This window comes from Humulus lupulus, chromosome 3 (genome assembly GCF_963169125.1).
Source record: "Humulus lupulus chromosome 3, drHumLupu1.1, whole genome shotgun sequence".
In the NCBI taxonomy this organism is placed as follows: Eukaryota; Viridiplantae; Streptophyta; class Magnoliopsida; order Rosales; family Cannabaceae; genus Humulus; species Humulus lupulus.
Window position 1 is genome coordinate 92,526,725 of NC_084795.1, and position 12,338 is coordinate 92,539,062.

The window sequence follows — 12,338 nt, forward strand, 5'->3', positions numbered from 1 at the left end:
TTCTATTCTATCTGTCATCCCATTAACAAAAAGAAAAGAGAGACTCTTCTCTCATAGAGATACATATTATATAGGAAGATCTAAACCCTCTATGCAATCTCCAAACAATGGCCTCAGGTTAGTGCTTCCGCTCTTGTGTTAATTTTCTTCTTTAATTTAGCAAAGGATCTATAGAATTATGATTTAGGATTTCTCATATATGCATTTATAATGACATGATTTTTGATTATGTGTTGGAGATTATTGTTTGTTCATGTTATTTGAGTGTATTAGAAATTCTAACAGATGGATGATTACAGTGTATCAATTTCGTATCAAAAAGCATGGCGAGGGAAGGAAAAAGCATTAGAACTATCAAGAAGAAGACCAGATGAGTCATACCGAATTCTACCTTCATTCTTATACATGCTACAACAAAAAAATCCATGTAATAATTACAAATATATTAAAAAAAAAGTAGATCATGTTTGATGTTAATTGTTTATATGTTAATAAACTACCAAAATATATCCATTTAATACATGTACAATAATTGACCTTGTCACGAATAGTGAAAATAGATTCAAATATCTATTTTTTGCAATTGACATCTCTATTGAAAATTGGCAGCATTGTACACCTATTTTGTTGTAGATGGGACGTTCTTAAAATCAATGTATGGCGGGACTTTGTTATCAGCAAGTTCACAAAATGCAAATAGAAAGATATTCCCCTTAGCATTTGCAATAGTTGATTCCGAAAATGTAGAGTCCCAAAATGTTTACTTAGTTAGCTAGCTAGTAGTAGTTGTAGTATTTTAGATTTCGTGGATTTTGGTTCAAACCGAGACTTATTTGGACACTCCTAGCAATAGTTTAGCCCAAACAAACGATTTTCAACATTAACATCTAATATTGCAGAATCAATAAATTCTGCACTCGGGAATTACCAGTATCACTTTTGGTGGAGTCCATTAGATGCCTGGTTCAAAAATGGCATTGGGCAAACAAACATCTGGCATCATCAACATTCACACATCTATCATCTGAAGCAGAGGAGTCATTGAAGTACAATCGAGAATGGTCACGCAAACTAAAGGTAACAAACTTTGTAATTATATTTTATTTATTTGTTTAATGATAAATATTACTAATTACTTTTCATTTTTTAAAAGGTTGAAACTGCGAACCTAGTTGTTTACACAGTTTATGATTCAAAAAAATCATATACCGTAGACTTGGGAAACAAAACTTGTACCTGTGAGAAATTCCAATATGATGAAATGACATGTTCACATGCAATGGCAATCATTGGAAGAAGAAATCTAGATTGTTATGATTACTGCTCATATTATTACACGAAGCAATCATATATCGCAGCATATGAGGGTTCAATCTTGCCTCTTGGTGACATGTCAACATGGGAAGTACCATCAGATATTTTAGCAATTGATGTACTACCACCTGCCACTAAACGACCTCCAGGTAGACCAAGGAAACAACGATATCGAGGTGCCCACAAGAAAAAAGATCAATATAAATGTGGGCGGTGTCAGGAAAAAGGCCACAACAAGAAAACATGCAAAAATCTACTTGTCATGCGTCCTAGGAATATGAAGAGAAATTAAAGTTACACTTTCATCATTTTGTATTTTAATTCTATTTACATTCAATTTTGAGGTGTTCAATTGACGATTTGAATGATTGTTTGATAAAATATTAAAAAAATAGTTTCGTGTTTTATTAAATTAATCTTTGATTGATAATGTTCAAAATTAAAATTTATCATTTGTTACTACCACGTGTTATAAAAATACATATAAATACCATGACTACCAAAGAAAATCAAACCCGTTAAACAAGAATTTGTCACAAAATGATTACACCAGTAGGTACAATAATACCTTATTGTTTATGTCATTTTATAAATGAAACATATTTATATAGAGAGAGAGAGAGAAAAATTCCAAGTTGAGAGGCTTGTCTTAGTAGCATATTGTTCTATTCATGAGGTGAGTAATTTTATGTTTATTCCCCCACATAATATTGGATACTTTAAAATTTACTAGAACGTAGTATCTACTTTGAATGATGCATGTAATTGTTCTCTTGACTAATTCTATGACACAAAAGTGCATAATATATGACTATAGCTAATAATTATATGTAATAAAACACATGGCAAAAATGAGATACATAATAGAAAATGCTTCAATAAATATTATACTACTAATTATACTTCAACTGGAGTAGTAAAAACTACTACTAAATAGAATTAAAATAGATTAATGAAAATCAAAGAATAGAATTTCCGTCAATGTATCACAGAACAACGAACATAAAATAAAATATGTTTAACGAAGAATTGCTATTTTAATGTTAATAGCCCTTGATCTCTCATATCTGCCCGAAAATTCAGATTTAGAAAGGTAGCCTTCAACTTGTTTCTTTTTTGCATAGACATACAACTCAACACAAATTTTATTGCGAAACACATCCACTGGCATTGGATTAGGCAACTTTTTAATTTCACCATGCAAAAAAAACTCAGCGAATTTGATGATGAAAATCCCGCACTCACTATTAAAAAAAAAAAAAAACAGGTTATATTTTAAAATTATAACCAATGAATGAATGAGTACAAATAAATACCTATCAGTTTGTTCTAGAAGGTCAGGCACCACAAAAACTTCAAGAGGATTGGTTTCTTTCTTGTTAGCAAACTGATGAGCCTTTGGCAAAATATCCATTCTACTAGTAAAAAATTGAATCCTAGCAAGTAATATAGGCAACAATACTTCATTTGTTCCCACTATAGTGTTGTACACCTCAAGACATCGCTTATGAATATTAAATATACATAAAATTCAATGTGACAAATATTCAACGAGCACAGGCATCAAAATAAAATCAACTGCATGCCATCGAACATTACAATGCAAGTGCAACCCATCAATGTACTCACTTATTGCATTATTGTCTGGTATTGCTGCAGCATTCTTTCCAGAATTCACATATTTTTTTATATAATGAGTTGATCCGCTGACCAAAAAAAGAATCTGTTGTGGTTGCTGAAATACTAATACTCTCGTCGTATCTAATTTGCTTCCTCGGGTAGTAAAATGCGATATTTATGTGCTGCATATTAATTAATACACTAATTAGTATAAAGAATATGAAAAGTAAGCAAAAATCAAAATCTCTAACCATTATATCTAGATTTTTTCCAGGAGTCAACAAATCATAAAACCATTGTTTGTTATACACCTCACCAACACCGAAATGGAGAGGAGGCTTTATTTTCTCGTCTAGAAACAACTTCTTCATGCGTTCATCAAAAATTATATTTAAAAATAATCATTCAAATAATTATGTAAATTAATAATGTTGTTTGGCACTATCTATTATTTTCTCTATATCCAAAACAATACCATTGGTCAAAAGCCAATTGCTCAGAAAAATGAGGAGTATGCTCCAAGTCAGAATAAAAAGGAAACAAGCCTTTGATAGTTTTAATCGCTGGATTGGACTTGGACAAAGTAGTCTTCTTAGCAATTCCAAACTCAGATGTAAATGGATCTTGAGTATGAACTCCTGGTTTGGCACTACGCTTACGAGAAACCAATCCAGCCTCAATAACAACTAGATTGGAGTATTCCTATTACAAAAATCTATTAATTAGTAAAAAAAATATTATAATGCTATTACATTATATGATTGAAAATGACAAGAAAAAAAATCAAATATTGAATAGAATTTTCTAAAGCCAACCTCATTTTTCTTATCTGCATAGCACTTAATAACTTCATCAACTGTATGAACGAGTGCCTTAACAAATCCAACATCATCATCATAATGCCCACTTACAACATCAACAGCTTCATTTTGAATTGACTTATCACCAATAATATTGTCTTTTTTTTCTTCAGGATTATCATTAGAGTTAACTATGGCATCCTTGTACGCACTTTTACCATAAATACCCTATCATTGAAATACATCAACAATACAAATGCGTATTAGAAACGTATTAAGTATGGACAAAGCATGTAAAAAGATATATAATGAAAAGGCTTACCTTGTCATCATTGCAAACATTGTCCTTATGCTCTTTGGGTTTTTGTTTATGCTGGTTCTGGTCCTCGTGGTTTTTGGTATATGATTGGCCAACATTTTTGTTTTGAACTGATGGGGTGTGAACAGTATCATTGTTGGGCATAAATTCAATATCCAGAATGTTCTGAGTCATTATATCAAAACTTGGGAGATCATCGTACTCAATCTACAAATATTCAAAGAAAAATGGTTAACATGATGATCACAAAAAAAATCCTCTAAAAACAAAATATAGAACCATAACAATACATTATTAAATAGTACGCTTAATCAATTTATACCTTAAATTCTTCCGTGCCCTGATCTTGAGTGACGTTAGCTTGCTTGCCAACCTACTTGGTTAGCTACCATTCAGTATCCACTCAACATAACTCATAATAAAACCAGACATATAAGCTCCCCCCTCCAGAAAAAAAAAGACAGAAAAATACCTTATTCTCTTCTTTTTTATTTTGAAACTTATCATTAATTTCAATTTCTCCATTAATCTGAAATGGCAAGCAAAAAAATGCATATCGGTGGCTAACCACTGTGTTCACAATATAATAAAATTTAATATCTAAAACAAAAAAAATGAGTTCAATATAAAAATATTTAACAAAGAAGACACCTCACTGACTTATTTGTGTTTTTCCTTGTGAACACCAATATTAACATCAAAAACTTCAACTATCTAAAATATAAATATGAATACAATATAGAAACAAATATAAGTACAACATATATAAAAAATTACATCAAAAACTACCTTATTGTCTTCTTTTTCAAGTTGAATGCCAGTAATCATTTCAATTTGATCATGGAACTGGAATTGGAAAATAAACATCAATTAATGTTAAACTATCAAACAAAAATAAAAATGCACAAAAAATCAAACCTTAATATGTACCATATATTGCTTAATTTCCTTCAATGCTTTGACAAAAATATCCATCTTGGTATCATTATTCATCATGATCTTCTCCAACACATCAAACCTCGCAGCAATATGTGATTTGTAATTGTCGATTTTTAGATCTAATTGGTCTTGCTTAATAAGAATAACCTTGATGCGATCAATCAAATCAGAAAATTGAGGTCTGTCCTTGTCAATAGATATTGGTGGTGGCATAGACGAGCATTCCCCGACATGAGTCATTTTCCCCTTCACATGAAATGGTTGAAAGTCATCATCCATTTCTGAATCCGACATTGACAAAACATTGAAATTTTTTATGTCCAGCAACATAGCCCCTTCTTCTGTAGGGATAATGTGATTTACCTTAAGCTAAAAAAAAGGAACACACTTATAAGAGCTTATAAAATAGATACAAAATAAGTATCTAAAATGTTAGAAATCTAAGAAATGGTGAACTTACCACAGATGAAACAAACACTTTCTTTTCTAGCGTACTATATTCAGGTTTTGATGTGCTACTCCATTTGGATATTCTAAAAACTTGCTCTTCGTCATAAAAACAAAATCCTTCATCCTTGAGATTGGGTATCATCTCATACAACCAACACTGGAATGCTAATGGGAACCCACCCAACTTGTATGTTTTTGAAGATGGGCAAGTGGGGTTACCAGCAACCCTAATCACCGATTTCTCTTTTTCTCCAACCTTCTTTTTATGCATGCCCTTAAAACTCGCTTGCAACTCTTTCAACGTTAGATCGAACACTAGCTTACCCCATGGAAATGTTTCAAACTCATCAGAACCCACCAGATTCAAGATATTGTCTTCAACAAGTTTACCATCATGTTTAGACATCAAATAGTTAGACAAGAAATACAGAGCAGCCAACTTAACAGCGAAAATATCATCATCTTCAAATTTGCTTGACCCAAATCGTGTTTGTATAACTTCACGACATACATTTTGATCGCTGAAATATTTATCAACAAATTTATTGCTGATGTTAAATCTTTCGAGACTATAATCACCGTAGCATTTCAAACCAGTAATTATGGAAAACTCGCCTAATCCAAATCTAACTCTCTTGCCTCTGAAATCAAACCACATCTCATCATCGTTGGTTTGATAAAGTTCCCTCATCAGAGCATGAAGAATTACCTGAGCTTGCATGTTGTAAGATTTAAGATCCAATAAGTGCCCAAAACAGGTAGACATCAACATATTCCATTGATTATTTGATAATTTTCTCTTAATCTCATTAATAATATTACTTTTCCACCAAAAATGTATTTTACCACCAATTCTATCCTCGGGTTTGAAATACAAATCCCATATCTGAAAATGAAAAACGATGTAAAAAAGGTGATTACTACTATTACTAAAATGTACCAGATAAGATAATACTAACTGGTATGCAATAACAGACACACAAATAATATTAACTACTATGAAGTATATAAAACCATTTTGAATGACATGTTGCGGTAGCACTAAGTATTGAGAATTGAAACATTTAAAATAAAAATGACCAATTAAGTTACTACAATATATATTAGGTTATCAGAATGCATACATTAAAGTACTCCAAAGTAGCTACTAATAGGTATTTAGAACTGGAAGTCTGAAAGGAACATGTCACATTTAGATACTATCATATAAATAAACATTCAAAAACAATTATAAATTTAGATACTATTGAGTATTTATCTTGTAACTTGATACCCACAAAGTGTCAAAAAAATCAATACATTAATAAACAATAAATTTTTGGAAACTGCAATAACTTACAAGCAAATAATATTAGATTTATCGACTAAATTGAAACATACATGTATGGAAAAGAACTCCTTAAGATTACTACAAATAAAAATGAGAAAAGGGCAATGTTAAAAATATAAAAAAGGTGTTGTTTAGCTACTAAGTTGGTACATACGGTTATCCAAAACAACACCCAAATTACCCAGTTACTAGGAATGGAAAATGATAATGATGAAAACATGGGAAAGGATTATACATTTGAATGAGAATCTAAAAAAACATATATTTAAGAAAAATATATTTAAAAATATATTTAAAAGTAATTTCAGCAGTGGTGATCTTCTATTACGCAAGACAAACAAACTAATGGTTTTTCAATAAACTCAACAAATAAGCCAACTTAAATGACAAAACCCACCGAGCAAAATTAATGTGCAGTACAAAAATCAACCAAAATGAATACCCAAACATATAACTAAATATATTCAGCAATAGATTAAAATCCATCAAAAAGGAGAACTGGAAATATAACTTGAATACCATCTTCACCAAATGAATACCCCAAAACACCATGGGTGTAAAAAAACAAAAAATAAAAGATCAAACCTTTAACTTTTTGGATGGAAGAATATTTCAGGTGAAGAACTTATCTCAGATTTCATGTGTTTCTGCTTCTTGGCCGGTTGTTCAACAGCTCTGCCGGTGACCATCGATACCTTCCGCTTCCCTGACTTAACTTCGGCAAGTGACAGCATTTTCTCCTCTCAGTGGCAAAATGTGGCTTCTGAATTGATACCCAAGTTTTAACCATCTCACAAATACAATTAAATCCTCAAATGGATTTTCCAACCTTCAATCAAACTCCAAAAAATTAGGATTCAGCACTCTCACTCTCTCTCTCGATATATCTAAAGTAGAGAAAGAAAAGGAGGGAAATGGTTTAAACAGTCAATCAACTAAATAGGGAAATATATTATATAAAAGGACACTAAGTGACATGATGTATGAATTAGAAAAAGCAAAAAAATAATGAACGTGGTATATTATGATAAAAAAAAAAGTTGGTATAATAAATAGGCAAATAAAATTTGATTGTTTGTTGTTTATGTTAATTAATATTATATTATGGGTATATTAAAATATCTTATTCAAATTAGTAATTATTTCTATTACAAGGTGTGTGAGTATAAATCTTCATTTTTTTATATATAATTTATCTCTTTCTTTGTGTGATTTTGTAGTATATTAAAAACTTTTTAAATATTTTAAAATTTATTTGGGACAATATTTAGTATTTTCAATTATAAACATTGTATAATATTTTAAATTTATGTAATTCACATTTTTATATTAAAAATTTAATTTTTTTTTAAAAATAAATGGATTCTTGTGAGAACTCTCTACCGCACCTCTGATGGAGAATATGTGGAAATGGAGGTGGGGACGGTGGTAGCACTTCTAGCCAATTCCCCATCATATGTGCATCCCTACACTTAGGTTTCGATGTAATAACCAATGTTATTATTTTCTTATTAGCTCCTTAATTATGACATTAGGTTAGTTTTATTAGTTTATAGTTATAACTTGAGTGATGGAATTTAAAAAGATTAATTTAAGTTTATTTATTTCAAGTTATGATTTCTATGACCTAGAAAACAATTATAATTAGGATAATTATAATTATTTATGATTAGTATTTATAAAGATTTTAGCATATGATTAAGTTAGATTATAGTTTTAAGTTTTTATTAAAAACATGTACACATATTACTTAGAGACTTAAGTTGTGAGCACGTGGCATTAAAATAAGACACAAAGTTGAATTTTACTATGTATAGTTGAAATTCCCTATAGATTAAATAGGTGGAATTTTTCATGAATTAAATAAATGAGTGACCAAGCTTAAATTGAAGAACTAAGTTGAAGTCCAATCTAGTCATAGGCATGTGAGCTTATTTAGGATGGGTTTTGACTCATTTTTGAACCTTACAAGATAGGTGTCACACTAAGCTTGAATCAAGTTACCAAGTTGAAGATAGGTTGAACCATTTGAAAGCTTTTGAATTTGAATATGCTAGGTGTAGGTGTGGGAGAGTCTTTGGGAAAGCTAGTAAGGACTTTGACTACTTATGATATATGTGGCTTCAAGTGAGTATTTTTAGTACATGGAATAGGTAAACTCTAGGGCTGGCCGAAACTACCTAGTGGAGGGAGAGTTTGAAATTTGAAAATTTGCTGAATGGTGGTGGAGAAGATTAAGGAAGGAAGTTGGGTTTGGAGCCTATAAATAAAGTTATTTGCATCATCATTTTCACACTCAACAAAGCCTTCAAGCCTCTCAAATTTTCAAAGTATACATCTCCCAAAGTTCTCATCTTTTTGCCCCATAAACACATCATAAAGTCAAACCACTATAGCATTTATAGTGCTCGATAATTCTTTTTCTTCTATTTTCTCTATAAAGACTCAAACGCTATAGCCATTATAAACCTCTATATAGCCAAAATACACAAGCCTATCAAACCACTATATAGCCGAAATTACCCAAGTATCAAAGCTCATAGTATTGTTGTTGGAGATAGGCATTATTGTGATGGCTCGGGAATTTTGAAGTATTGAACTTTTGTTCTAGGGTAAAGGTATGACTTTTATGAGGTTTAGAATTTTTGGAAGTTTAGTTATTAATACAGTCTCTAATGTTAGTTTTATGTTATATATGTTGGGATTAGACTTCACAAACATTTGTTTATATTACAACTCAATGACAAAATCATACAAGTAAATCAATCTCATAGAATAGTTAAACACAATGGATAAAAGTTTAGAGTAGACCTTCCTTGAAGAACAAACCCTAGGAACATAAAATCACAAGTTATGGTTTTATGCGAGACACAAAAGTGACAAGACTTGACACAAATGAAGATTTGTTGTCCAAAAATATCTATTCCTAGTCTTCCTTTGAAGATGCTTGAAGTTACAACTAGTGGAATGAGATTGAGATTCACAAGCCTTGGATCTCCATGCAATTCAAGCTTTCTTGATGAAGATCTTGGAGAAAACTAGTAATATTGGAGCTAGAGAGAGAGAGAGTTCTTCTTTAGTGAGAGAAAGAGGTGAGTGATCAAGTCACCAATTAATTTATTTGAATACCTTAAATAGTATAGGATCCTCATTAGACTCAACCAATGAGATTAGAGCATTTAAATTTAAGTTTTGGAGCTAAAACACGTAACCGTTCGAGCATTCCGTAACGGACCAGGCGACACATTGCTTGGTACTTCTCTCTCTAGGGTTTTGAGAGCCCAGGCGATGTATCGTCGATGCCCCTATAATACGGCTCCATGAGGTGTCACCTCCAAATGCTCCCAATATTTTTGGGTACTCTTATGTACTCCAAATAAACATTTTGGACCCAAAAGTTTGATTTAAAAAATGCCTATACTCAAAGTCAACTTTCACTTGTTGACTTTTGTGAAATTATTATTGTTTTAGCACATCTTCGTGCCTAAACAATTCCACCATGCATTTAACCAATCTCAACAATATATAAGGTTTGGGCAATTCTCTATAGCAAAAGCAATCTCTCTTTTCTTCTTTTTTTCCACACTCAAGGTAACGAAAATTAGTTAATTTTAGTTATGACATTTAAGTGATTTGTATGACCCTAACATTTCAGGTACAAGGAGATAGGTGTGACTGGACCATGTAAGTGTTCAAAATTGTAGGATGGACCTAAGTGATGTCTGGGGCTTGAATGTCAACCTTTATAAGCACTTATTCTTTCTCTTGTCTGATTTGTTATTATGACCTATGTATGACCAATAGAATATGTTTATGACTTAGAGTTTGATTTTTCCTATGAAGAGCGACCAGTTCGGATTTTGGACCGGAAGGACAAAGTTTTACGGAATAAGACAATTCCGTTAGTTAAAGTGTTGTGGAGAAATAACAAGGTCGAGGAAGCGACCTGGGAGTTAGAAACAGCGATGCGGGATCAGTATCCCGAGCTATTCAGGTAAATTTTGAGGACGAAATTCTCAGTAGGAGGGGATAAGTGTAACGACCCAAAATCACTAATATGGCTTAAGGGCTCTAATTAGTGTGCCAGGAAGGCATAATTGGCTTATGAGTGAATTTATTGATTTAATGCATGATTATATAATAGGCATGCTTGTATGATTATATGAATGTAAATGTGGTTAAATGTTATATCTGTGTGAACCACATTATTATGTGGGTAAATCTGCAGCGTGCGACTTAAGGCGATCCTAGGGAGCTAGTTAGCGGGAAGTCACAACGGGGCTTAGTATTTGACTTTGGATAAGTCAGAGGTATTGTAGGTATCGGGTACTTATTTATGCTATCGGGTTATGGAAATAAATATATGGAGATATATTTGAGAATAGAAAGCTTAGGCGGGAATATTGGGGAAATTTACTGTTTTGCCCTCGGGGACGCTTCCAGTACCCTGAGCCTCGGGATTGACTTAACTGGCTAGGATTAGACTAAGTTAGTGAAAAAACAAGGGAATAAAACACAAACCGACCCATGCTCTCTCTCCTCTTCTCTTCTCTTCTCTTCTCTTTTCTCTTCCAAGAAACTACATAAAAACCTAAGGGAATCAGCTGGGAAAACTCTGTGTTTGAGCTGAATTCATGAAGGCTTAGCTTAGTTCAGACTAAGGGACACTCAATCAAGATTAAGGTAAGAGTTGAATTATGTTTTTGGGTGCTACGTGGTGCAGGTAAAGGCAAGGGCAAACTTGACCAGCCCTGACTTGGAGAGCTCTGTGGGCTGAATGTACATGACCAGCTGCTCAGCCGCCACGGTTGGAGGAAAGGCAGGAACATGAGAACCAGAAATGTCTATTTTGCCTTAGTATGGCTGATGGTTGTCTGTATTTTGGAGATTCTGTAAACCAACTTTTAAACATTGTTTCTTTTTGGGATCCTGTGTATAAAACTATTTAATTATATAAAGTGTAACTTTTGAGACCAAAACCTTTTTAACCCTAGTTCATACATGTTTAGTGACATGTTTTTAAATTAATGACTTGATTAGCAAGTCCTTCACCTTTATAAGTACACAGTGTAGCGGTCTTGGCTATCCAGGGCGTTACAACTTGGTATCAGAGCGTCCTAGGTTTAAGGGTTCCTGAAGACTGGCTGGACATGTACATTCGCTGCTAGAGACAAGCTCGATTCAGGGTTTGGTAATGTGTATGTATGTTTATATGCTTGTATGCTTGGAGTGAATTATGAATGCAGTTGTTCATTGGATTAATAGGATGTATGAGATAATAATGGGGCCTGGCCCTTGACTGCTGTGTGAAAATATTAAGGCATGCTTATCAGCATCGCTGTGCATGTAAATGAATATTTGAATGATTAACTGTATATTATGTATTGGTGAATGCTCTTATCTTAGCTGTGGTGTGGTAATGTTGGGGCATGCTTATCAGCAGCCGGTGCATGCGGGTGAATTCTTATATTTTGAATGTTTGTGATTGGTTATGTTCCTTTGATGGATTTTGGGAAGCTTTTACCATGTCATCATGGTCTGACTGCCAAGTCTTTGATTGTAGATT

The 12,338-nt window shown here is 32.5% G+C and overlaps 1 protein-coding gene across 4 annotated transcripts; it reads right to left on the reverse strand.

Annotated features, from left to right (window-relative positions):
* Positions 1 to 2,736: 2,736 nt before the first annotated feature.
* Positions 2,737 to 7,683, reverse strand: LOC133822973 (uncharacterized). 4 transcript variants are annotated; one of them, XM_062255482.1, is made up of 9 exons: positions 5,453 to 7,683; positions 4,984 to 5,361; positions 4,843 to 4,899; positions 4,526 to 4,582; positions 4,376 to 4,426; positions 4,057 to 4,260; positions 3,750 to 3,962; positions 3,410 to 3,636; positions 2,737 to 3,116 (listed from the first exon to the last, which is right to left on the reverse strand). In XM_062255482.1, the coding sequence occupies exons 1-9, from the start codon at positions 6,212 to 6,214 to the stop codon at positions 3,110 to 3,112; spliced, it is 1,956 nt and encodes a 651-aa protein (XP_062111466.1). In that variant the 5' UTR covers positions 6,215 to 7,683; the 3' UTR covers positions 2,737 to 3,109. The 4 variants fall into 4 exon arrangements, with proteins under 4 accessions (XP_062111466.1, XP_062111468.1, XP_062111465.1 ...); XM_062255484.1 differs by lacking the exon at positions 2,737 to 3,116 and having other exon boundaries at positions 3,209 to 3,636; positions 4,984 to 5,238; XM_062255481.1 differs by lacking the exon at positions 2,737 to 3,116 and having other exon boundaries at positions 3,209 to 3,636.
* Positions 7,684 to 12,338: the final 4,655 nt, after the last annotated feature.